The sequence below is a fragment of the Notamacropus eugenii genome, chromosome 6, assembly GCF_028372415.1.
Source record: "Notamacropus eugenii isolate mMacEug1 chromosome 6, mMacEug1.pri_v2, whole genome shotgun sequence".
Lineage (NCBI taxonomy): Eukaryota > Metazoa > Chordata > Mammalia > Diprotodontia > Macropodidae > Notamacropus > Notamacropus eugenii.
Window position 1 is genome coordinate 62,830,055 of NC_092877.1, and position 27,297 is coordinate 62,857,351.

At 35.7% G+C, this 27,297-nt stretch overlaps 2 protein-coding genes across 8 annotated transcripts in view; one reads left to right on the forward strand and one right to left on the reverse strand.

The window, feature by feature from the left end:
- ZNF518B (zinc finger protein 518B) overlaps positions 1–13,766 on the forward strand; it is a 50,605-nt gene extending 36,839 nt beyond the window's left edge. For all 7 annotated transcript variants that reach the window (XM_072620232.1, XM_072620231.1, XM_072620234.1 and 4 more), the window contains one exon: positions 1–13,766. This exon is cut by the window's left edge. The gene's annotated coding sequence lies outside the window, so the exon portion shown is untranslated.
- CLNK (cytokine dependent hematopoietic cell linker) overlaps positions 2,068–27,297 on the reverse strand; it is a 104,868-nt gene continuing 79,638 nt past the window's right edge. The window contains exons 15-16 of the mRNA XM_072621423.1: positions 26,314–26,469; positions 2,068–2,227 (exon numbers count right to left, since the gene is read on the reverse strand). Of these exons, the coding sequence (XP_072477524.1) occupies positions 2,099–2,227; positions 26,314–26,469 (285 nt within the window). The 3' untranslated portion in view covers positions 2,068–2,098. The remainder of the gene's footprint in view (positions 2,228–26,313; positions 26,470–27,297) is intronic.

The window sequence follows — 27,297 nt, forward strand, 5'->3', positions numbered from 1 at the left end:
TATTGCATTATAGTCTATGGAGGATGTTTGGAATATTTTGGTTTGTCTACATCTATTTATGGGCTCCTTATATTCCATCACTTCTTAGAATTTTTGTAAAGGCATCATGCAGTGCTAAAGAATTGATATATTCTTTATGATTCCTATCTATTAATCACCAAATAGTTATCACATCTAACTCTAGAGACATGGTGTGTGTGTGTGTGTGTGTGTGTGTGTGTGTGTACACACATGCACATGTGCATGCATGTGTGTTCCATTTCTATAGGACAAATAATGCAGTTTCTCTGCTATTTTCTGACTATATTTTTACTATTGCCTTGACCGAGAGGATGACTGCCACTTAAGGTTTTTTACATTCAGACAAGAAATAAGAAGTTCTAATCTAACCCCTGATTTTAATTCATCATCAGTTTTTATGTTTTAGGTGTGCTTCTTGTGTAGAGCAAATTATTGTTTTGCTTTCTAATCCATTTTGCCACCATCTTCCTCTTTTTTACGGTTAAGTTCATCCTACTCTATTTTACAACCTCCAAATACCAGCCATACTGGCTAATTTGCTATTCCTTATACTTGATATTCTATAGTCCATCTATGTCTTTGCATTGGTTGTCTCCCAGACCTGGAATGTACTCCCTCCTCATAGAATCTTTAGCTTCTTTCAGGGTCTGACACAAATGCCACTCTCTATAGGAGGCCTATCCCTATTTTCCTTACATTACAGTCACAGTTGATTGTTATTTGTTTTCTGTCTGTCCAATCTTATTATAATAGGTCTATTCCAAGTCTGTAATAAGTGAATGAAAAATCGTTTATCAAGTGTTTACTATGTGCAAAATACTGTGTTAGGTGCCAGGATAAAAATGGAAAAGCAGAGGTAGTCCATGCTCTCAAGGAACTCTCATTCTATATTGAGTTTCAGTCACAAGTTAGATGGATAGGTTCTGTTGTACTTAGGGTACATCATCAAAGCAGATGTTAATGTATTTTCTTTAATGTAATTTCCAATGGGAAAATTATATCTCCTCCTGATTTTGAAACTTATGACAGTGCTAAGGATTTTAGTGAATAAGGAACTAGTTACCATCATCCTCAATTTCAACCTAGACAGGATCCTCATCAGAAGAGATCTGTGACCTTTTAAATCTTTTCTGTTGTATCTGTTGCTGCTGAGAGAAGGGTAGTTCATTTTCCAGTCTGATTCATGGACACTGGTCCATGGTGATTGACTTACAACACCTGCAGAAGTATTTATCAGGTCCTATCTCCATAGGGTTTGATTCACAGAATGATGGCTTTGGAGGATAAACTGGAAGTAGTACTAGTGGTGGATGTGGAGAGAGCTGACAATCCCAGGAATTTTAGCTTTACTTTCTTGTCAGAGGCAGTTGGCTATGACTTAGTAGTGATGAGGAAAGTAGATCTCTTCCTCATAATGACTACTGTTTTCAATAATGGCTGCAGGGACCAGACTGGAAGCAGAACCAATGATTTACATAGTACTGCTATCCCCAGGGCTCTTAGCTTTAAAGTCCTGGGATAACTTCATTGGGGTCTGAGAGGAGATGGTGCTGGTGGCTTGACTTTCCTGGCACATACTTCTTACTTTCTCTTCCTCAGGGCACCTTTCACCTTCAGCTAGAGTGAATTTCCTACGCCATAGGTTGAATAGTGTCATCAGTAAGTGAGGATGGCTAGACTTTTCTACATAGGTTGATCAGCATGTCTTTTTGAGTCCACTTGTTGAGAATTTTTTTTCCCCTTTTTTATAGGCTTCTATCTGCAGACTTTGAATGAGTCAAAGACATTACTGAATTCTGTACTCAATTTCAACGTCACCAAACCAATAGAAATTTCTAAACTAAGAGTTCTAGGTTATAATTTTTGTTCCTTCAGTTGAATAGTTCTTGTACATGACACAAACTGTTAAGGAGCCATTTTCAGAGCACATATTTCCAGTTTTTACTGGAGAATGTCCATTTTTCACTCATAGTGAAATCAGCTGGTCATCTCTTGAATTCTCTCCAGAATGTCATGGATACTAGATCTTTTTAAATGAAGGTAAAATGAAGATCATTCCCTCTTAGGATGAATAGATTCAACTGAGTGAGAGAGGCTGTTTGAGATAGCAGTGCTCTCGCTGGGTTCCTGTTTGATCTTTCCCATCAATAAGCACAATAGGAAAGCATTTGTGGTACTCAATTATATCTTCTACTGAATCGAATTTCTGAAATACAAAAAAAATTATTTAAAAATTATCCATAATTACAAACCGTGACCAAGAGAAGTCAAACAATTTAGTTCAACAAATTCAACGAATACATTAGGTTCCTCCAAAAGCTAAAGAGAGATATAAATAACCAGATTAAGATCTTGGATTTCTTTTTAAGTTTGTCAGTGATTCAACATGGTCTGTGTGCATTGGGGAGGTTTAGCATAGATGGGTTGCTTAAATGAGGAAGTTGGAGGGAAATGTATCCATTGTTGTAGCACTTGACAACCAACTGAACCAGCATTGGAGGGGTTGCTCCTTGAGAGAGAGGGAGAGGGCAAGAATTGTAGCCCCTAATGCGTCAGGGTTGCTACATTAAAACCAAGCTAAATTGAGATGGTTTCTCACATGAAATGGGAGGGGGTAGCTTCTAGCCAGTCCCAAGCCCCTAATCTCTATGGGGAGAGTACACATGTTCAGGGAATGCCAAAAGGGGCCATTATTTTCCTGCCCCCTCCCCTAAAAAGGGAGATTTTATTGATTTTTCCTTTCCTTTATTGTTTTGGGATGGGATCGACCTTATGGAACAAGACAGGCAATAGCCTATTAGAACTTTGCATGATGTTTGTAAAGTTGTACCATTATATATGTTGAGCTATGGAAGAATATGAATTACCATATTGGATTGGCGTAGGCACTTCCACATAGAGTCTTCCCAGGAAGATCTTTAGGATCAAGTTCTGGGGAAGACATTTGAGATTGATAATGTAGAAGTCAGTAAAAGGCTATCCAGCATTTGACTTGTGTCAAACATATTTCAGGAGTTTTTCTAAATACAGTAAGTAAAGGGTGAGGTGGATACCACCCCTCTCATTTTTGCTTTAATACCTTAAATAGTTAAGAATATCTCAATCAATCAATTACTTGTAGACCTAGAGTAAGTACTAAACAGCCTTCCAGGTGAGATGATGTTGCATAAGGTTCAGAAAGCTGACCATGCCTCAAGGGATCATTTTTAAATTATTAAACAAGCTGAGAAGGAATTGATTTCTAGAAATTAGAGGAAGTGTGTCTTGCCTAGGGAAGTACTACCAGTGGGTGAAAATCCTTGGTCAAATCTCCTTTCCTCCCTTTCCCCTTTGGCCAGTGGAGATCTTTACTGCTAGTATTCTAGCGTCATCACTAGATCAGCTTGCAGTAGTATCTGATTCAAGGAGAGATGGATGAAGTTCACCATGCTTAAGTGGAACTTTTTAAGAGCTCTACAAATGGGAGAAAAGAACTTGTAGCATCTCAGAGCTATGAATTATTCCTTTGCCATGTGTCCTCTAAACTTGAGCCCCCTTTTCCCTGGATTCTCTATGTATTGATGGGAGGTGTGTCACAGTCTTTGGATATTTTGTACTAATTTCTTATTAGTACTTATTAGTCCTATTATTAGTAGTACTTTATTAGTACATCATTTAGTATATGTTCCTTTCTAAAAACTCCTGAAGGCTGAATGACTAAAATGATTCTGAATAGAAGCACACTGCTAGCGGTTTAAGCAAGCTTATGATTTTAGGGAGATACCTCTTGTTCCTCAGGGACACTTCCTAAAATGCTGAAAAAGGGTATTAAAGTTTTGGGGACCTGACTCATCAGTAAGAACCAAAACTATTCTAAAGTTATCTGAGACCTTATATGGACTACATTTTTTAACTAAGGAGAGAGATAAATACTGTTAGGTGATTCCTTTTGCTCACAGTGCAGTGGATAGAGCACCAGTGCAGGAGTCAGGAGGACCTGAATTCAAATCTCACCTCAGACACTTGACACTCACTAACTATGTGACCTTGGGCAAGTCACTTAACCCCAATTGCCTCATGATGGGTCATCTCCAGTCATTCTGATGAATATCTGGTCACTGGATTCAGATGGCTCTGGAGGAGAAGTGAGGCTGGTGACCTGCACAGCCCTCCCTCACTCACCAAGTGCAAGTCATGTCATCATTTCTCTGATGGCATGGTCTTCTTTGGCAATGAAGGATAAACACACACACATTAGTCTAGTGAGAAAGGGAGTTTAAAGGAACCTAAACTGTGTAGACCTTGAATTATCTGAAAGGATTATGGTCAAAAGATAAATCTGAAAATCATTAAGTGATGTTACTTTTTAGACCATTCTGTCTAGTGAATGCTATACTCAAAAGTGACCGCCTTCTACACTCCCCCTAACCGCAGCTTGTATGTAGTTCTCTGTTCTGGGCATGTTATATTGTGGGGAACTGTGTCTTTTCTGGGCAGGTTGGTGGTGTAGTAGATAAAGTACTGGGCCTGGAGTCAGGAATACTTATCTACATGAGTTCAAATCTAGTCTCAGACACTTAGGAGGTGGTATGTGATCCTGGGCAAGTCACTTAATCCTGTTTGTTTTCCTTCCTTTTCTGTAAAATAAGCTGAAGAAGGAAATGGCAAACTGTTCCAGTGCTTTTGCCAAGAAAACCCCAAATGGGAGGCAGACACAATTGAAATGACTGAACAACAAAAACTGTGTCTTTTCTAATTGCTCAAGTTCCCCTGTACTTGGGATTTGACAAGGATCTTTACCCACATGTGATCTCTTTCCTATAGAGTGCCAGATAATCAAAACTCATCCTTATCCTCACAATAGAGGTAGGAGGAACAACACAGGAAATCCATCTTTTCTCTCTAGTTGAATTAATTTCCTCTTACATCACCGACCCCATCTAAGCTACTGCTAATGCAAGTTAAGTACTTGCCTAGCAGATTCCTACACAATAAGACAGTATGATAAAATAGAAAAGCAGTTCTAGAATCAGAGCACCTGGATTCAAATCCTGCCTCTGATGTTTACTAACTGTGTGAACTGAAGGCATTTAGACCTGGATTTAGGAAAAAATTGAGTTCAAATCCAGTCTCAGACACTTACTAGCTATGTGACATTGGACAAGTCACTTCACCTCTGTTTAGGTCTCCTCATTTGTAAAATGGGAATAATAATAGCATGTACTTCTCAAGGTTGTTATGAAGATCAAATGAAATATTTATAAGTGCTCAGTGCAGTACCTGGCATATAGTTAGTGCTATATAAATATACAAGTGCTATCACCATCATCATCACCACCCACTGATTTCAATTTCTGTATAGTGAGGAGGTTGCACTAGATGGCCAAATGTATGAACCTATGTGTGGAAGCAAAATATATAAGCTATTAATTGGTAATCAAAACAAAATGGCCTACATGCAAATTCTACAATATTGATATTAGAAGACATAAACATTTTTATATACACAATTGAAAATTTAGTGCATAAAACTACTATTGTTTTAATTTTTATCATTTATAGTATCTTTTCATTCTGGAAGACCCTGAAGCTGTATGATACTGACTTATGATTTAATATAAAAAATGTAATTTTCATTTGTGCTCCTTTTCCATTTGGTAAACATTTTGCTTCTAAATCGTAGCTTTAATGTAAGAATCCAACAGGATAACACTATTAATAGAATTTTCCCTGAGGATTTTCTACAAGAGTATATAAGGCTCAGAATTCTTTTGTCAAGGTGGGGCAGGATGGTGCATGGTTGATAGAAATCTGTGACAGGTGACCATCCTCCAAAGAGCTGTTTCAATATTTTCTTTAAAAATATTATTTGTAATAGAGCTGAGTGACTTAGTTTATTTTCTTTGACATAAGAAATGGATTAGGGAAAAATAAGTTGTCAGTTGTCAAAGCAAGCAGAGTCAGCTGTAAGAACAAACAAGAGAACTAGAATTTAAGTTCTGGCTTTATATTATCTGTATGACTTTGATTATCGGTGTGATTTTGGTCTCATCTTTTTATCTCCTCTGATTTTTTACAATGATATGGTGAAATAGGTAGTGTGTTTATTATTGTATTCTTGTTTTATAGATGAAGATACTGAGGCTCAGAGGGGATATGTGTGTAAAACATTTTGGAACTATAAAAATTGGTGATGAGAGGTTTTCTATTCTTTGCTTAGTAGATACCACTATCTTTGTAGTTTTTATATCAGCTAAGATATGGTGGGTCAATAATGGGCCTATAATACTTTTAATCAATATAATGAAGAATTTCCATAACATTCAATTCAAGTTAATCCAAAAAGCACTTATTATATACCTGCTGTTTGCCAGGTCTAGTGTTAGGCAATAGGAATGTAGAGATAAAAAAATTACTTAGCCCCTGATCATAAAGAGCTTATTATATAACACAGGAATAAGACACAATGAGTAAAATACAAAGTAGACTGACTTAAGTACCAAGGATGGGACTGTACAAGTGATATGAGAAATATGATAAAATACAGTTTTTCACCAGGAGAGTATAATAAACCAATTTAATTGGAAAGTTAGACATATTAAATGCATTGCTCAGATCCATAAAACTCTTTTGTCTGATAAGAGTCAATTGAATCAAAATGATATAACTTTCTCCCTATGGGGCCAGGTAAAGTGTTAAAGTCAAAATAAACAACTGTGTTGAGCATTCAACTGAGAATCAGAAGCTGAGTCCTAATCCTAACTGTGTCAATATCTGATGGATGAACAAACTTAAGCATGTGGGTCTTAGGTCTTTCACTCTTTGAATTGATGATCTCTAAGACCTTTCCCACTTCTGAACTGCTAAAAGTTCAAGGCACTATAATGTAAAATCTCTGGGATTGTGCTTAAGTGAAGTGAATAAAACAAATCTGTTCTACAAATAACCAATTAATTTAGTAGAGGTAAAGTATCAAATTAGTCAAACTTTGACAAAAATCACAAACCCACCACAAAACAGTGTTTGCCTCATTTTTTAATTTTGAAAACCAAATATATTCTTTCTGTGATGAGATCCTCTGTTGATATACTCATCATAACAAATCTGAAACTGTGCTATAGAATCTGTAAATCTGATGCACAGTCACCTCAGAATCACAGAATTTAAAGTTGGAAGAGATCTTAACGATCGTCTAGCCTAACCTATGCCCCAAAATGTAATTTACAGGTAAATGAAGGTTATTTTTTCATACTATAATATGGAGTGGGATGGATAACTTACAGAGCACCTCCATTCATATTAAACAGTAAGCATAACAATATATGTATATATCTATCCATCCATCCATCCATGTATCTTCTGGCTACCTAATTTTGGATAGACACTACAAATATTCAATGAGCTGTTTCCAAAATTGTTGAGGTGGAGGAAGGTGGAATACACTTTGGGAAATTACAAATGTTTTTAATTACCCCAAGTATCTCCCTAAAACAAAGGTCTATTTTTTTTTTTAATAAGAGTTTTCTTCTAGTGATCTATAGTCTCTGAAGAGTTGACACTGAGGATCACCCAGAGAACAGAAAAGATCTCCTATGCATTACAATCAAAGAATTATAAACAAAATGAATTGTAAAGGATATCATTAAGGAAATGTGATTTAAAAAAATGGACTGATGTGAGAGAGATAATTAATGGATATCTTGTATACATCATTGATATCCTTGGGATATCAGAAAAATTTGAGGCAGATCCCTAGCATATTATAGGAATCTTCTATGGTAGGTAGATAGACAAACAGATAGACATAGATAAGAGTTATTCAAATGGACAGCCGTGAGTTGCAATTTTCATCAGTGGAGGGGATCTTCACATGGATAATAGTTATCTGAATATTTTATACTGATAAGCTAGAGGGCATGAAAGAGTGTAACCAAGATGTTAGAGGAGTAGATGCCATAGCATATGAGAAAATATCAAAGGAACTGAAGATGTTTAAAGTAGAGAAAGTTATCTTCATGTATTTGTTGTTTAAAAGGATTAGCCTTGCCTTTGACCTCAATGGGCAAAACAAAATGTAATGTGTGAAAGTTTCTGAGAGGCAAATTTTACTTCTGTGAGAAAAAACTTCGTAACAATTTGATTTACATGAAAATAGAATGAACTGCCAGAGGAGTTAGTGGTTTCCCCGTTAACAGGTGGCCCTTGATCAGAGGCTGGATCATCATCAGGGAAAACATTAAGGAGCTAAGGACAGAAATTAAAGCTCTGAAGGGAGAAATCAATAAATTTTAGGAATAGAGAAGTTAGAAGATAGCAGATTAGAGGCAGCTCTGTTGAATTCTCTTGTTTTGTTTTGTTTTTTTTTCCCCAAACAACTTTAAAATAATACTTCAAATAAAATTTTGGAGCAGCAGAGTGAACAAAAGGCCAGGGTGAAACATTTTTTTCCCAGCCAAAGAAAACTTATGAGGTCAGCAGTTTATGGCATTGGGATGGAGGCCTGTCTGGAGCCTACATATGTGGCAGCAGCAACAGAAGCAGCAGCTTCAGGAGCTCTCAGTCCAGAGATGGAAGGGGGCCAGATGACTGCTCAGAAAGAAATTATAGGAAACCTTTTGCTGACACTGGGTACATCTGGCACTGATTGGCAACTCTATTGCCAATTTGCTGTTTTGGGTTACAATTCCTAGGCAAAGAGGGACACTGATAGTTTGTCACAAGGAGTTTGTGACAAATAGTTTGGTCACAGTTTCAAGGAAAAGAGGAACACTAACACTTATGCCTATAGGGGACTAGGGGCCTTTCCTGGGTAAAGACCAGAGCATAGACCAGGAGGGTAGTGACCACAACCTCTCCCAGGATCATATCACCTTGGAAGCACCAAATATTTGCAGATCCCCAGAACTAGTTCTGACAATAGCAGCATGAAAAAAATAAAGCCTGAAGCTTGGAACAGTACCTGACTGCCTGTGCCTACATGAACAGAGCCCAACTTTAGCATAAAGTTCAAAGTCAAGAAGTAGTCTGGAAAATGAACAAACATCAATCAAAAAAAAAAATGACCATAAAAAGCTGCTACTGTGGCAGGGAAGACCAAGACATAAACTCAGAAGAAGACAACATTGTGAAAATAGCAACAAACAAAGCCTCAAAGAAAAATGCTGATTGGATCCAAGACCAAAAAGGATATCCTGAGAGAGTTAAAGAAAGACATAAAAGTGATAAAGGAAAAATTGGGAAAACAAATGAGAGTGATAAAAAATATGAAAAGAGAATTAATAACTTGGTAAAAGAGGCACAAAAATACTGAAGAAAATAACACCTTAAAAAACAAAATTGGCCAGACAGAAAAAGAAGTACAAAAATCTCACTAAAGAAAATAATTCATTAAAAATTAGAATTGGCAAGTAGAATCTAACTGCCTGAGATATCAAAAAATAATAAAGCAAGGCCAAAAGAATGAAGAAATAAATGAAATGTAAAATATCCCATTAGAAAAACAACTGACCTGGAAGACAGATCAAAGATAATTTAAGAATTATTGAATTATTTGAAAGCCATGATCAAAGAAAGAACATATCTCTCCCTCCTCCTCAATATATACATATAAGGAAAACTGCCCTGATAGTCTAGATGCAGAGGGTAAAATAGAAATTGAAATAATCCACTGATCATGTCCTGAAAGAGATCCTAAAATGAAAACTCCCAGGATTATAGCCAAATTCCAGAGTTTTCAAGTCAAGGAGAAAATATTGTAAGCAGCCAGAGAGAAACAATTCAAATATCATGGAACCACAATCAGGATCACACCAGATTGGATGGCTTTCAGAGGGTTTAGAATATGATATTCTGGAATTCAAAGGAGCTAGGATTACAAAAAATAAGGTATGCAGAAAAAATGAGTGTACTCCTTCAGGGAGAAAAATGGGCATTTAATAAAATAGAAGACTTTCAGGCATTTCTGATGAATGAGAAGGGCAGAGCTAAATAGAAAATCTGACTTTCAAACACAAGACTCAGGAGAATTATAATGGGAAAATGATACAAGTAACTCTTAAGAACTCTGAGGGCAGCTCGGTGGTACAGGTAGATAGAATGCTAGGCCTAGAGTAAGGAAAACTCATCTTCCTAAGTTCATATCTCACCTCAGATACTTACTAGTTATGTCACTCTGGGCAAATTACATAACCCTCTTTGCCTCAGTTTTCTCATGTGTAAAATGAGCTAGAGAAGAAAATGGCAAACCATTTCAATATCTCTGCCAAGAAAACCCCAAATGGAGTCACGAAGGCTCAGACATGAGTGAAAAACAATTGAACAAAAGAACTTTATTATTATTAGGATAACTAGGAGTTTACATAGAGGGCATGGATGGGAGTCAATTTTGTTGGAATGATCTCCAAAAAAAATGAAGGGTTAAGAAAGAAGGATGCACTGGGAGAAGGGGGAGGGAAGAGGTAGAATGGGGGAAAATTTCTCACAATAAAAGAGGTAAACAAGAGTTTCTACAGTGAAGGGCAAAATGGGGATAGGGTGGCAGTCAGTGCCTGAATCTCATTTTCATCAGCATTTGTTCAAAGAGGGAAGGATACACACACACATGCACACATTCAGTTGTGTACAGAAATGTAACACAATACAGAAATAGGAAGGGAGGGGGATAAAAGAAAGAGTAAGATTTTTAAAAAGGCAGTGATTAGAAACAAAATTAGAAACTTGAGAGAGGGAGGGAGTGGAAGAGAGAGTGAGTGAGAGAGAAGAAGAAACATAAAAAATGGATGGAGAGAAAAAAATACAGTAATCATAGCTGTGAATGGGATGAATTCATAAAATAGGAGGTAGTAGAATGAATTAGAAACCAGAATCCAAAACTCTGCTGTCTATAAGAGACACACTTGAAACAGAAAGACACACAGAGAGTTAAAATAAAGCACTAGAGCAGAATCTAATATGCTTCAGCTAACCTTAAAAAAAAAAAAAAAGGCAGGGGAAGCAATCATGATCTCAGACAAAGGAAAAGCAAAGATAGACCTAATTAAAAGAGATAATCAGGGACACTTCATTTTGCTAAAAGGTACCATAGAAAATGAAGTAATATCAAAAGTTTTTATAGCAAGTTTCTGATAAAGGCTATTTTCCTCAAATATATACTGAGTGTAAAACTGAGTAAAATATATAAAAATAAGAGCCATTCTCCAATTGATAAATGGTCAAAAGATATATAAAAAGTTTTCAGAAGAACAAATCAAATCTATCTGTAGTCATAAGGAAAATTGTTTACTGTTGATTAGAGAAAGACAAAACAACTCTGAGATGCCACCTCACACCTATTAGAGATGATAAATACTGGAGTGGATGAGGGGAAAATAGGTACACTAATAAACTGTTAGTGGAGTAGTGAACTGATCTAGCAATTTTGGAGAACAGTTTGGAACTAGACCTACAGGGCTATAAAGTCATGTATATCATTTCACCCAGCAATACCAGTACTAGGTCTGTATCCCAAAGTGATCAAAGAAAAAAGAAAAGGACCAGAGTGCACAAAAATATTTATAGTAGCAACTTTTGTGGTGGCAAAGAATTGGAAATTGAGGGGATAGAAGAACAAATAGTGGTATATGATAGTGAGGGTGTAGTATTATGCTGGGGGAATTGAGGGGGTTGGTTTCAGAGAAACATAGCAAGACCTATGTGAAGTGAGAAGAAACAGGAGATTGTTGCACATAGTAAGAACAATGTTGTAGTGATTGTCAGTTCTAAAGGATTCATGATGACAAAATGCTATTCACTTCCAGAGAGAACTGATGAATTCTGAGTGCTAATTGAAATACAATTTCTCATTTTCTTTATTTTTCTTGCTTTTTAGAAGAAATATGGCTAATATGGAAATATTTTGTATTATTTCACATGTGTAATTGATATCATATTCCTTACCTTCCCAGTGGGTAGGGGAGGCAGTGGAAAGGAGGTAAAGAATTTCAAAATCAAAACTTAAAAAGAAAAGAATGTTTAAAATAATTTTTTAAAAAAAGAATGGGGGATTTGGAATATAAAGTCATCATTTTTCAAAACAAAAAGATCCTTTGAAAAGCAAAATGACAAAACTAGATCACCAAAATTTAAAGACATAAAGGAAATTAAGCAAAATCTAATGACATGATTTTATAAACACAAGAGCTCTACAAAACAAGAATATTGCATTTAAAAATAGAATGAACATAATCTATATATTATACGTATTTCAGAAATAATGGGGAAAATATGTGAATACCATACTTCAGGAAATCATACAGGAAAAATGTTCCAAAATGTTGGAAAAAGTGGCAAAGAATAAATTGAGAGAATCCAAAGATCTGTTACAGAAAGTTACCCCAATTTAACTTACCCAGAAGCATTTTAGTTAGATTTTTGAATTACACTGCCAGTCAACATGTGCAGAAAATATGATATTCTGAAAATGCCAGAAAAGTAACAGCTTGCAAGGCTTGGAGAATAATCATTAAGGAAAATGATTATTTGTTTAGTAAAAGGAAAGAATTTGAGAATCTCCTTAAAAAGTAGGGTATTCAGTAGATTTGTTAAACAAAATGCAAATAAATAGTTCTGAAAGAAAAAAAATTGTGAAATGTATGTTTTTATGTATTTGAAACTAAACAAAGTCAATGTGGTTGGGGGGAAGGGGTGTTGTTTTTTTCCCTTGTTAAAAAAAAACATTATCCAAAAGACACTGAGTGACCAATGAAAGCATCTAAGAGCAAAAGAATCTAAGAAACAAGGAAAACACAAGAGTAAAATAAAAAGATAAAGTAGAAAGAAGACAATATTTCCGGGACAAAAATTCTCATTCAGTAAATCAATACTATTACTCATGGGATAATACAGAGGAATTCCTCTTGGGTGGAAAGAGGGGAGATAATGATAGAGGAGTCTGGGGAAATAGTGGTTAGGACTTGAGAAGAAAAGTAGAGGATTTTCCATTTTTCTCCCTCCATGTGACATAGTGAGAAGAGGGAGAAATGAAGGTTAAGTCACAGAGGGAACAGTGTGAATCTGGTCTCACCAACTGAGTGGAAATGCTTTGGTCCCATCATAGGAGGGAACAGGGTTGAGATAGGAGTATTTCAATGAGTTTTTTGATATGTGGTTGATTTTTGGGAGGTTCTACCTGCTTGGCTTGTGTTTCTTGGGTCTGCCTCCCACCAGAGCAAGGTGAGAAGTTGAGAGCCCCCTGGATGCATAGCTGGCAGAGAGATTAACAGGGGATACATAGGAGTGAAAATGGAGGACATTAAAAATTAAAGGTAGGACAGAACCAGCAAGGAATTTTTCTACAGTTGCATCTGAGGGAGTGAGGTGACTCTTTCACCAACGATTTCTAGTGAGAGAGAACTTTACCACCCCCACTGTCATATCACCATCAAGAAATGGGCCTGTGTCTTTGGCCTTTTCATTTACTTCTTTTCTATTCTAGGTACAGAATATAGATTCTCCATTTTGGGCCGCGAGCATGAGCGACAGGGATCCGAGTACCCAAGAATCCATGTCAGATGTTGCCCAGCAGTAACACCTTGAGGAACAAGGGTCTAAGACTGCAGCCCAGCAGAAGCAGTAGTGATGCTCACTTTTAATGTGAACTTGTTGCAAAATTGAATTTCAGTTGTGAGCCTAATTCCCTCCCTTCCCTCTTATCATAACTTCAACTTGTGAAAAATGTTTGTACTTTGTATTGGCTGTATCTTTTAATTAAATATTCCTTCTAAAAGCTATCTGATGTTAAGTGCTTAAATGGAACTGGGCTAATCAAAGAGTCCTTAAAATGGGACAGGAGAACAGCACTGAGGGCTGTTGGCAGACAAAAGAAACACAAGCCCCCTCACCACATCAAAGAACCTGAGGAAGAGATGCAACAGATGTGGCCCCCAGAGAGTGAAGCCAGGACTGACCATCTCACACATATATTGTTTACTGGTGCTGCTTGTTTCACTTTGCATCATTTCACATAAGTCTTTCTATTATTTGCTGTTTTCATTTTCATCGTTAGAGCTTAGTTATGTTACTTTACATTTATGTACCACAATTTATTCCCCAAACATTGGAGTTCTACTTTGTTTCCGGTTCTTTGCTAACACACAAAAAAAATGTAGGTAGTAGTAGTAAATATCTTTAAAACCCTAAAAATAGTTATAGGAGATGGAAAGCACAAAGAATGGAACCAGATCCCATTCTGATTATAGAGTATTCCTAATGAACCCCACTGTATCTTTCATGGATTAATATTCTAATATACTAGAAATGAAATGAGATTTATCAAAATACATTTCAAGGGGGTAAAAAAAACTGAGAAAAGGAAACAGGGAGAAGATTTTTAAGTGCACTAATAGATGACATGTCCACTCGAAGCTTCAAACTATATGGAGAGAACAAGAAAAGATCATGTAAGTAAGAAAGGAGGAAGGAAGTGGAATGAACACATTTCTTGGAAATGGATATTACAAATATGTGTGTAAGTGGGAGGATTCAAGAGAGGGAGTGTTTGGTACCATAATCTTACTTCAGCCAAGAATGGGAAGTGGGCTGAAAGGAAAGAATAGGCAGGTCAGAAAGGACAGAATTTGGTTAATTAAACTGTAGAGACTAAAGACAATATTAAAAGGGATGGGATAGATATTAAAAGTGTTTAATGCAAAAAATATAAATTTAACATTACCACCCTAAATGTGACTGGTTTAAACGTTATCACCCACCCCAATAAGAAGAATGGATTTTTAAACTTGCTGCATGAAAAAACACAAAAATCCTAAAAATACCTCCAGAATGAAAATGAGAGGATAGAACAAAATCCATAGCCTTATTTAATTATAAGATCATTCATTAACTCTAAAATAAATATAAGTGAAGAAGTATAGGAAAATTAGGTAAGCAATGAAGAAACTTGAAAATAAAAAACAACTGATAAAATTAATAGCTGATTTTTTAAAAAGACTATAAAACTACTACATAATTTGTTTTAAAAAGAGAGTAAGTCAAATCACCAATATAAAAAGGAACATGGTCAGTTCGCAAGAGGAAGTAAGAAGAACTGTCAGTTATTATTGTACATATAATATATACCAACAAAATTAAGAATTCAAATGAAATAACTAACATCTACAAAAATGAAGAGAACAAGAATGAAGAACTGAAAGAATTCAATCTCCTAGGAAACTGAGTAAGCCATAAATTGTCAAAAGGGAAGAACATGTCAGAGGGATAAATTTATTTACAAATGAACCTTATCAAATATTTAAGGAGCAATTAGTACCTATGCTATTAAAATTATTCCATACAGCTGAGTATTTCAAATAGTTAAGAATTCATGCATTGAAGCATCTTCTTTTGTTATCATTTTAGACACTTTTGTTTAATAGATTGTCTGGTAATCTTTTCAGTTTTCTACATCCTTCACTACCTCTTCATAGCGATTATCATTTAGCATTTTCATGATGACTCAGGGGCACCAATTATGAGTTTCAACTCTTATACTTGGATGCAATATAGAGATAGCCATACAAAGCTATATAGCCCTCTGTGCATTTTACCATCAATTAATGGTCTTAGGCAATTTTCCAGTTCTGGGAGTCAAGATGGCAGAGTGATTGGTAACTGTCATCTCCCTCCCCTTGTTGACCTTAAGGAGCCCAGAAAATATCTCCCTGGGAAAAACCTTGGAACAGTGAGAGCAGCAGAAGAGGTTAACAGATTCTTAGCCTGTGAGGCTAGAAAGCTCGCTAAGGAGGGTTCCTCTTGCTGTGGCAGAAGACGACCAGTGCAGGATCAGAGCTGTCCCAAACAGCCCCACCTCAACAAACCAGGAGAAGATCCTGAGCCCCAGTGGGGTGAAGCCAGCAACTGCCACCACCAGGACCCAAGGCGTGCCTCAGCATACCAGGGGAATTGGGAAGACACTAGCACTGGATCACCAACTAGATCACCAACCACTGAACTTGCCTATGCTGTATCTCAGTAGAGGAGACTTCCTGTGGCCAGACCACCCCTCCCCCACACTTAATGAGCTAGTTCCAGAATAACTTCGGGAAAACCCACAGGTTGTTTTAGACATCACCTTTCCTCTGCTTTCCAACACTAGTCAGCTCAGCACCAGGTAAACTGCAACATTTTAGCTTCTAGCTGAAAGAACCAGAGTCCATAAAACACAAAGCCTCAAGTCTTAGGCACAAGAACTGTGGAACAGAGCTCCCTGTGCCCCAGATGCAGAGATCTGCTTTAAAAACCAGGAAAAGAGTTATCATGAGTAAGAAGCAAAGCAGAAAAGAAAAGACCATAGAGACGTTTTATGGGGACAAGGACCAAAACACAAATACCAAAGAGGTCAGCATTGAGACTGTACTCCCATCTAAAACTTCAGAAGGGAATATAACTGGTCTGAAGTACAAAGAGCATTCTTGGAAGAGCTCAGGAAGGATTTTAAAACCCAAATTAGAGAAACAGAAGAAAAATTGACTGATGACTTTAAAAATATGAAAAAAGAAATCACAGAAGAATTTAAAAAGACAGTTGGACAAATGGAAAAGGAAGTACAAAATCTAACTGGAGAAAATATTTCTTTAAAAGGAACAACTGGACAGATAGAAAAGGAGATGCAAAAGTTAACTGAAAAAAACAATTTGATAAAAATTAAAATCAGGCAAGTAGAAACTAATGAATCTGAGACATCAAGAATCAGTCAAACAGAATCTAAAAAATAAAAAGATAAAAGAAAATGTAAAATATATAATTGGAAAAGCAACTGACCTGGAAAATAGATCCAGGAGAGAAAATCTAAGGATTATTAGTCTACCAGAAAGCCATGATGAAAAAAAGAGCCTTGACAATATCATCCAAGAAATCATCAATTAAAATTGCCCGGAAGTCCTAGATCCAGGGGGCAAAGTAGTCTTTGAAAGAATCCACTGTTCACTTCCTGAAAGAGATCCCAAACTAAAAACACCAAGGAATATTGTTGTCAAATTCCAAAACTATCAAGTGAAGGAGAAAAATACTTCAGGGAGCCAGAAAGAAACAATTCAGATATCGAGGAGCTACAGTCAAGATCACCCAGGACCTTGCAGCTTCTACATTAAAAGATCGAAGGAATTGGAATATGATAAGGCAAAGGAGCTGGGATGGCAACCAAAGATTAATTACCCAGCAAAGCTGAGCATAATATTTCAGGCAAGGAGATGGACATTCAATGAAATAAAGGATTTCCAGACCTTGCTGATGAAAAGGCCAGAACTCAAAAACTTGTTACACAATATGGGCAGACTGTTTACATCCCTATAAGGGAAGATGATATTTGTTAATCTTGAGAATTGTATATTTATTATGAAGTGTAAAAAGGATATACATATATAGAGGGAGTGGGTATAAATTAAATAATGTGATGATAACAAATGTGATTTAAGGGTGCAAAGGTATTATAATGGGAGATATGAAAAGGAGGAGGCAGAAAAAAATAAATTCCATCATAGGAAGAGGCACAAAAATATATTACAGTAGAGGGAAAAAGGAGAGGGAGATGAGCATTGTTTGAAAGGTACTTTCATCTGATTGGATTCAAGGAGGGTACAATAAAATCAATTAAGTATAGAAATACAATTAGCTCTATAGGCAGTAGGAGGGGAAGGGGGAAAGAAAAGGTATGGGAGGTTAAAAGGGAGGAAAAAAGTAGTAAGGGAAAAGGGTATTAAAAGACAAGGGGACTGAAAGAAAGAAGGGAAAACTGAGGGAGGCTGTGGTCAAAAATTAAAACTATTGTGGAGGGGAAGAGAGGAGAACTAAAAGCATAAACAAGGGAAAAGAGGATGGAGGGAAAGACACAGATAGTAATCATAACTGTGAATGTGAATGGGATGACTTCTCCCATAAAATGGAGATGGATAGCAGAATGGATTAAAAACCATAATCCAACAATATGTTGTTTACAAGAAACACATTTGAAACAGGGGCATACACATAGGGTAAAGGTAAAAGGTTGGAGCAGAATATTTTGTGCTTCAGCTGATGTAAAAAAACCAGGGGTAGCAGTCCAAATCTCAGACAAAGCAAAAGCAGAAATAGATTTAGTTAAAAGAGATAAGGAAGAAAACTATATCCTGCTAAAAGGCACCATAGACAATAAAGTAATTTCATTACTAAACATATATGCTCCAAGTGGTATAGCATCCAAACTCTTAGAGGAGAAGTTAAGGGAGTTATAGGAAGAAATAGACAGTAAAACTATACGAGTGGAGGACCTCAACCTCCCACCCTCTGAACTTGATAAATCTTACCTCAAAATAAACAAAAAAGAAGTAAAGGTTCTGAATAGAACTCTGGATAAGGTAGATAGATCTCTGGAGAAAATTGAGTGGGGATAAAGGAATATACTTTTTTCTCTGCCATACATGGCACATATACAAAAATTGACTTTGGACTAGGCCATAAAAACCTCACAATCCAATGCAGAAAAGCAGAGATAGTCAGATCATAATGCAATAAAACTTATATGTAATCAAAGGCCATGGAAATATAAACCAAAAACTAATTGGAAACTAAACAACCTAATCCTAGAGAATGAGTGGATTAAACAACAAATCATAGAAACAATCAACAACTTCATTCAAGAGAATGACAATAATGTGATAACCTATCAAATCTTATGGGATGCTGCAAAAGCAGTTCTTAGGGGAAGTTTTATATCTTTGAATGCCTACATGAATAAAATAGAAAAAGAGAAGATCAATGAACCGGACATGCAGCTGAAAAAGCTCGAAAAAGAACAAATTGAAAATTTCCAAGTACCAAATTAGAAATACTGAAAACCAAAGGAGAGATTAATAAAATTGAAATTAAGAAAACTATTGCACTAATAAATAAAACTAAGAATTGGTTTTATGAAAAAAACAATAAAATTGATAAACCTTTGGTCAATTTGATTAAAAAGAAGAAAACCAAATTACCAATATCAAAAATGAAAAGGGTGAACTAACTTCCAATGAGGAGGAAATTAAAACAATAATTAGAAATTACTTTGCCCAACTGTATGCCCATGAATTTGACAATCTAAATGAGATGGATGGTTATTTTAAAAAATATAAATTGCCCAGATTAACAGAAGAGGAAATTGAGTACTTAAATAAGCCCATCTCAGAAAAGAAAATTGAACAAGCCATAAATGAACTCCCTAGGAAAAAATCTTCAGGGTTAGATGCATTTACAAGGGAATTCTATCAAACATTTAAAGAACAGTTAATTCCAATACTATATAGACTACTTGGGAAAATTGCCAAAGAAGGAGTCCTACTAAATTCTTTTTATGATACAAATATGCTTCTGATACCTAAACCAGGAAGAGCCAAAGCAGAGAAAGAAAATTATAGTCCAATCTCTGTAATGAATATAGATGCAAACATTTTAAAGAAGATATTAACAAAAAGAATACAGCAATTTATCATGAGAATAATACATTATGATCAGGTAGAATTTATACTAGGAATGCAGGGCTGGTTACATATTAGAAAAACTATTAGCATTATTGATCATATCAACAACAAAACTAACAGAAACCACATGATTATCTCAATAGATGCAGAAAAAGTTTTTGACAAAATACAACACCCATTCCTATTGAAAACACTGGCAGACATAAGAATAAATGGAACTTTCCATAAAATAATAAGCAGTATCTACCTAAAACCTTCAGCAAGCATTATATGCAATGTAGAGAAACTAGATGCATTTCCAATAAGATCAGAGGTGAAAAAAGGATGTCCATTATCACTGCTGTTATTCAATATGGTTTTAGAAATGCTAACTGTAGCAATAAGAGAAGAAAAAGAAATTGAAGGAATTAGAACAGGCAAAGAAGAAACTAAGTTACCCCTCTTTGCAGATGATATTATGATATACTTAGAGAGTCCCAAAGAATCAAGTAAAAACTACTTGAAATAATAAACAACTTTGGTAAAATTGCAGGTTACAAAATAAACCTACACAAATCATCTGCATTTCTACATATTACTAATAAAGTCCAACAGTAAGAGATAGAAAGAGAAATCCCATTTAAAGCTACAGTAGACACTATAAAATATCTGGGCGTCTACCTGCCAAAACAAACCCAGGGACTGTATGAACACAATTACAACACAATATTCACACAAATAAAGTCAGATCTAAGTAAGTGGAAAAACATCAGTTGCTCTTGGGTAAGCTGAGCTAATATAATAAAAATGACAATTCTACCTAAATTAATTTATTTATTCTGTGCCGTACCAATGAAACTACCAGATAATTATTTCCTAGAGCTAGAAAAAATAATATCCAAATTCATCTGAAAGAGCAAAAGGTCCAGAATATCAAGGGAACTAATGAAAAGAAATGCTAGGGAAGGTGGGCTAGCTCTACCAGACCTCAAATTGTATTATAAAGCAGCAGTTATCAAAACCACTTGGTACTGGTTAAGAAACAGAGGGGTAGACCAGTGGACTAGGTTAGGTACTCAAGACACAGTAGTTAATGAATATAGCAATCTATTGTTTGGTAAACCCATGGAACCCACTTCTGGGATAAGAACTCACTGTCTGACAAAAGTTGCTGGGAAACCTCAATAACAGTGTGGCGGAAACTGGGCATAGACCAATGTCTGGCACCATACACAAGAATAAAGTCCAAATGAATACATGATCTAGATATAAAGATTGATACTATAAACAAATTAGGGGAGCAAGGAATAGTGTATTTGTCAGATCTATGGAAAATGGAGAAATTTATGACCCAACAAGAGATAGAGAACATTATGAAGTGCAAAATGGATAATTTTGATTATATAAAATTGTGAAGTTTTTGCACAAACAAACCCAATACAACCAAGATTAGGAAGGAAGCAGAAAACTGGGAAAGAATTTTTGCAACTAGTGTCTGTGATAAAGGCCTCATTTCTAAAATATATAGAGAATTGAGTCAAATGTACAAGAATACAAGTCATTCTCCAATTGATAAATGGTCAAAGGATATGAACATGGAATTCAGAGGAAGAAATTAAAGCTATCTATAATCATATGAAAAAATGCTCTAAATCAGTATTGATTAGAGAGATGCAAATCAAAACAACTCTGAGATACCACATCACACCTATAAGATTGGCTAACATGACAAAACAGGAAGATGATAAATGTTGGAGAAAATGTGGGAGAGTTGGAACACTAATTCATTGTTGGTGGAGCTGTGAGCTGATCTAACCATTCTGGAGAGCAATTTGGAACTATGCCCAAAGGGCTACAAAAATGTCCATACCCTTTGACCTAGCAACATTGCTTCTGGGACTCTATCCCAAAGAGATCATAGAAATGGGAAATACAAAAATATTTATAGCAGCTCTTTTTGTGGTGGCCAAAAACTTGAAATCATGGGGATGCCCATCAATTGGGGAATGGCTGAACAAAATGTGGTATATGAATGTAATGGAATACTATTCTACTATGAGAAATGATGAACAGGAAGACTTCAGAGAAGCCTGGAAAGACTTATATAAAGTTATGCTGAGAGAAAGGAGCAGAATCAGGAGAACTTTGTACACAGCAAGAACCACAGTGTGCAAGAAATTTTTCTGGTAGACTTAGTACTTCATTGAAATTCATAGACTTAAAAAATTCCCAATGGAGTCTTGAGGCAAAATGCCTTCCACATCCAGAGAAAGAACTATGGAATTGGATCAGAGACAGAAATAGTCCATTTTTTTTAGTAATATGTTTTGTTTTGTTTTGTTTTATGGTTTCCCCATTCATTTTAATTCCTCTATGCAACATGCATTTAATAGGAATGTACGTGTAGAACCTATATAAGATTGTACGCTGTCTCAGGGAGGGAGTGTGGAGGGAATGGGAAATAAGGGAGGGAGTGGAAAAAATCTAAGATATATGCAAGAGATTGTGAAACACTGAAAACAAAATAATTCAATTTAAAAAAAATGGTTTTAGACTTCTGGGCTTTTTTTAGTTTTTTTGTCTCCTTCTTATAGATCTTTCCTTGTTTTCAAGTTACTAGTTATCACTTTTTTCTGATGCCAGTGTAAATGTCTGAAGTAATCCTTCTCTCTCTTAACCTCTTCTAATTTTAATCTTTCATAGGCTTAGAATCCAGATAACCACGATGAAATTGTATCTAAAGCAAGTATGAGTACAGTACGTGAATTTTACCCCATGAATTTTGGGATAGCCATTTTGACTTCAATGCCCATGCTTCCTTCTCAGTTATGTTTTCGATAGGTAATGGAGGGAAGTGAACAAGCATTTATTATACACGTACTGTGAGCCAGGCACTGTGCTAAGTGCCTTACAAATTCATCTTGTTTGTTCTTTAAATCAACCCTGTAAAATAGGTGCTATTATTATCCATATCTTGCATTTGAGGAAACTGTGGTACAAGTTAAGTTATGTAACCAGGGTTACATGTCCAGTAATGCTGGATTTGAATTCAGGTCTTCCTGGCCCCAAGCCCAGCATGCTATCCATTGTGCTTCCTAGATGTCTCTGGATAAGTGAAGTACTTGTGTAGGTATAAATCTATAGAAAAAAGATTCTGAGTTATCATGGTAAAAGGATATGATTGTTCATCTAGGAGTCAGAATATCTTGGTTTGAGTTTTTGCCCTGACATTACTCATGTTACTTTGGATATTGCTTAATTTCCTTGAGTATCAGTTATCTCATCCATACTATATAAGTAATAGTAATGCCCTGCTTACCCTGGAGGATTGTTTGGAGGCTCAAATGAAATACAAGATGTGAGAATGCCTTTGTAGAATGCTTTACAATAATAATACTTTGAAAAATTAAGAAATTAGTGGGAAAGAAATTAAGACCTTAAAATTTTTACACTTAATTTCTAGTTATAAATAACCCATCTTTTCCTTTTATTATTCTTTGCTTTTAAAGTGTGGAAGTAAAATGAAACTTTTCATGCATAACCCATTAAAAAATATGTTTACCCATAAGTGGTATTAATCTTTGGGGAAGGCATGACTACTTTACATTCTAATCTTTGTTTTCTCTAGAATGTCATGACATAATGAATTCAATATTAATTGCTTTTAATATTCTACTAAATGGATGGTATTTTATATGAATGAATAATCTTAACAGGAAACAGAAGCCAAGAATGGTACAATTAATCATTTTGTCATTTCCTATTATTTCTCTCTCTAGTAGTGGGACTGTAGCTGAAATTTCAACCTAAAGAGACATTAATAAAAGAAGAATTTAATAATAATCTCTTTCTAAGAAAAAAATGATTTCAAGTGGATGGTAAATGTCATGCTGATATTAGATATTAGATCTTAAAGGCTAGTTAAATTTTTTTTGTGTTTGCCTTTTGGGGGCAATTTTTCATTTATTACCGAGAAGATTTAATAACCTTTGTGACCACACACACACACACGCACACACACACACACACACGCACATCTTTAAGTTCATTAACATGCTTTTGATACGGCCTTTTACTTGATAAATTAAATTATAATAAATGAATAAACACATATAAAATAAAATTATTATAAATCCACAGCTCTTTTCCTATTGTTAGTTACATCCCATTTATCCAACCAAAGGAGCTAGGATTTAAGTCAAATCAAGTCAAGTTCATGACACAATTCCTGGCCTTCCTTACTGAAAGTTATAGCTGATTAGGGCAAAAAGATCAAATATGCAAACTATTACAGGGCAAAATATCTTTATTTGGTCATCCAAATTTGTAGCTATTTTCCACAACCCTGTGCTGTAAGTTTGAAAAGTATGCCAAATCTTCATCCAAATTATTTATTATAATTTCTTAAAAGATACAATCTCTAACATCATTTTGCATTCTGACATTTAATATTCTATGCTCTAAGTCACTTTCTGCTCCAACAGTCTTTGTTCTAAGTTCTATAGTCTGCTCAAGTTAGCAATTTAATATTATATATTCTTAAGCCTCATAGAGCATTGACATTTCATATTTTAATGTCCCTCCAGTTGTGATATTCAATGTCCCATGTTTTAAGGTACCTTCTACACTTCTATAATTCTATGGTTGCCCACTTGGCATCAAAGGGTAGGCTTTTTCCATGAAAATTTTCATTCTTTTTTTTTTTAATGCACAAAACAATGAGGTATCTTTCCCAGAGACATACAGCAAGGTCATAATTAGGAACTGATCTAAGGTCTGTTCTGACTTCAAACCCAACATTCTTTCCAGCAAGTCACATTGCTTCTACAGTAGAGTGCACATTTCAAAAGAAAACAATCTACAATTATTTAAGCACTTAGTCTGTGTTAGGCACTGTGCGAAGTGCTGGGGATACAAAGAAGGGCAAAAGACAGTCCTTGCCCTCAAGGAGCTTATAGTCTCTACTTACTTGATACATAGATAAGAACAGACAGATTATCATTGTTGCTCTATGGTTTTTTTCAGTCCTATCTGACTCTCTATGATCCATTTTTGGGTTTTCTCAGCAAAGATACCAGAGTGGTTTGCCATTTCCTTCTCCAGCTCATTTTACAGGTGAAGAAAAAATAACGATAAAATAAAAGTCACCCAGTGGCCGCATTTTCAAACTTAGTCTCTCCAAACTTAGTTACATTGACTTGATCCTCATGATGTGGTTTGGGAGTTGCTAGGAACCCCAAAATGCAAGGGTACAGGGCGGGTCTGCCTTAGAAGAATTCTACCACTCAAGACTTCTTTTAGTCAGAGTAGTGAGGTTTTATTATACACCACCGGACAAGTGAGATTCTAAGATTCTGTGCAATTCAGTGAAGATAAGATTGGTATTTATGCAGAAAAAGACTGAGAAAATTTGGATGGGATTAAGGAGTAGTAAGTAGCTTGGGGTGGTCTCTTTTCTGTTTCACCATCTTTACTATAGTGCATAGCATATAACAGACACTTAATAAATGTTTATTAATTGAAAGAAAAGGATTAAGAACAATCTTTCTAAAGAAGGTGTCTTCTTTAATCCTTTACTAATTGCTATAGAAAAGCTAATGAAAACTTAAATTTGCATTTATTTGAAAGCATGCAAAAAAAGAAATGATGCGACTTTAGGAGTCATTCACTATTCTTAGTAGTCTAAAGAAAAGAAATTCTTCCTTCAAAGTGGTAATGCAAAGCTAGGTTATGAAGAATTCCTTCAGTTAGAAAGCAATATAAGAGAAAAGTGAAGTCAATTGAGGAGACAAAAATAGGCACTTCCTACCTGCTTTTCTATACCATAGAACAGAGAGTGTGCCTAATACATGGTAAGTACTTAATAGGTACAATTTGGTTTGGCTGGCATATGTACAGGGGAATAGGTTGGGTTTTGTGAAATTACTTGAGACCATTTAAATGCCGAACCTGGAAACCAGGGAAGGGCAACCAAAATTTTGCCTCAGGATGCCAAATTTGGAGAGCCCTGACCACATTTTAAATATCTGACCCTTGGTTTTCTTTGTCTAGAAAATAAGATTAGACCAGATGATCTCTGAGGTCTTCTCCAACTCTAATATTTAGTATTCCAAGATTTCTTCCAGTTCTTACATTCCATGTGCCATATTCCAAAGTCCATTCTAGCTCAAGCACTCCATGTTTTATGTTTCAAGGTCCCTTACAATCCTAACATTCCATATTCTACTCTGTTGTAAGATTCTTTCCAACTCTAATATTCTGTTTTCTTTGTTTCAAGGAGACTTCCTTCCAATTCCTTTTCCTTTGAGATTTTCTCCCATTTATGATCTATATATCTTGGATACAAATAATTGCTTGCATGTTGCTTCCTTCATTAGCATGAGAATTCCTTGAGGATAAGGACCATGGTTTTACCTTTCTATCCTTAGTTCTTAACACAGTTCCTGGCAAATAATAAGTGCTTAATAAATGCTTATTGACCTACTTACAATTCTACCCTTTTGTGATTAGAAATGATAGAAACTCTCATCATTTTCCAAGGGTAGTAAGTTGAAATTCTTTGGCTGTTTAAGAAATGTTCTCCTTAGTTTCATTTCTATGGGAGAATTACTCAGTCTCACTGAAAACATACTGTGACCCTCTAATTAAACTGTTTCGGGGGAAAAAAAGCTTTAGAGTTAGTTACAGACGATGACTAAGTTTGCTCAGTGTTTGGAGCATCATAGTCTAGATATTTAAGCCATAGTCTTTATCATGACAATACACTGTATACTAAGGGAGAGTTATTGTTCTCCTTCAATTGAAAAAAAAATAGAGGGTAAAAGGCATCAGATGGGCACCCACACAGGCTCTAAGACACTATTTCACTCACATCATTTCCTCTGAGTCCTGTCCCAAGGGCAAACTGCTGACTCCTCTCCAGGAAACGGATCTTAACGTTATACACTTTTTTCCTATGAAACACCACCAAAACATAGGGTTCAGCCACTGATTTCTTGGAGCCATCTCGTACCAGGAAGGTCCCCTCCTGAAGCAAAGGAATGATAATGTCAGTTCTTTAGTGATGACAGATTCCTAACGTTTAGAAATCTAGACTTGCCTTCTAGAGGACTAAAGACACTTCTCAGTTCTAAAACCATATCTAAAATCTATATGATAATAATAAGAACATATTAGTTATTCCATGCCTTGCAAAGAATATTCCTTGTAACACTGAGAGTTGCAAGCATTATTATCTATATTTTGTAGATGAGGCTCAAAAGATAGGATGAAGAAGCATAATATAAAGATAAGATAGAAAGTGGAATATTTCCATGTTTGGTAAGGTCTTGAATACCGGGTAAAGGAGTATGAACCTTTTATTGAAGGCAGTAGGGAACCACTGAAGATTTTTGAATGGAGAAATCACATGACCTGATCTACATATATGGAAGATTGAGCCAGCAGTGACTTGAAAAATGGATTTGAGAGGGTATGGGAAGAAATGGAGAAAGTATAATGATGCTGATGCTGATGATCCTGACGATGATGATGATGATGGTGATGATGATGATGATGATGATGGTGGTGGTGGTGACGATATACACTCATATTTGCGTAACAGAAAACTGAGAGACACAACAGAATTTCAGTGGGAGTACTCTGAAAGATAGAATGAAAAAACTGAAAAAGATCTTGATTTGGAGTCAAAAGGGCCAATTTCATTGTTACTAAGTGTTTAACCTTAGGCAGACCCCTCTGAGTCACAGCTTCATTTTTAAAATGATGATAAGAATGCTCATAGTGCTGCACTTTCACAGGCTGTTGTGAGGCATGCATAAATGATACCTGTGAACTTTTAGGCATTATGCACATT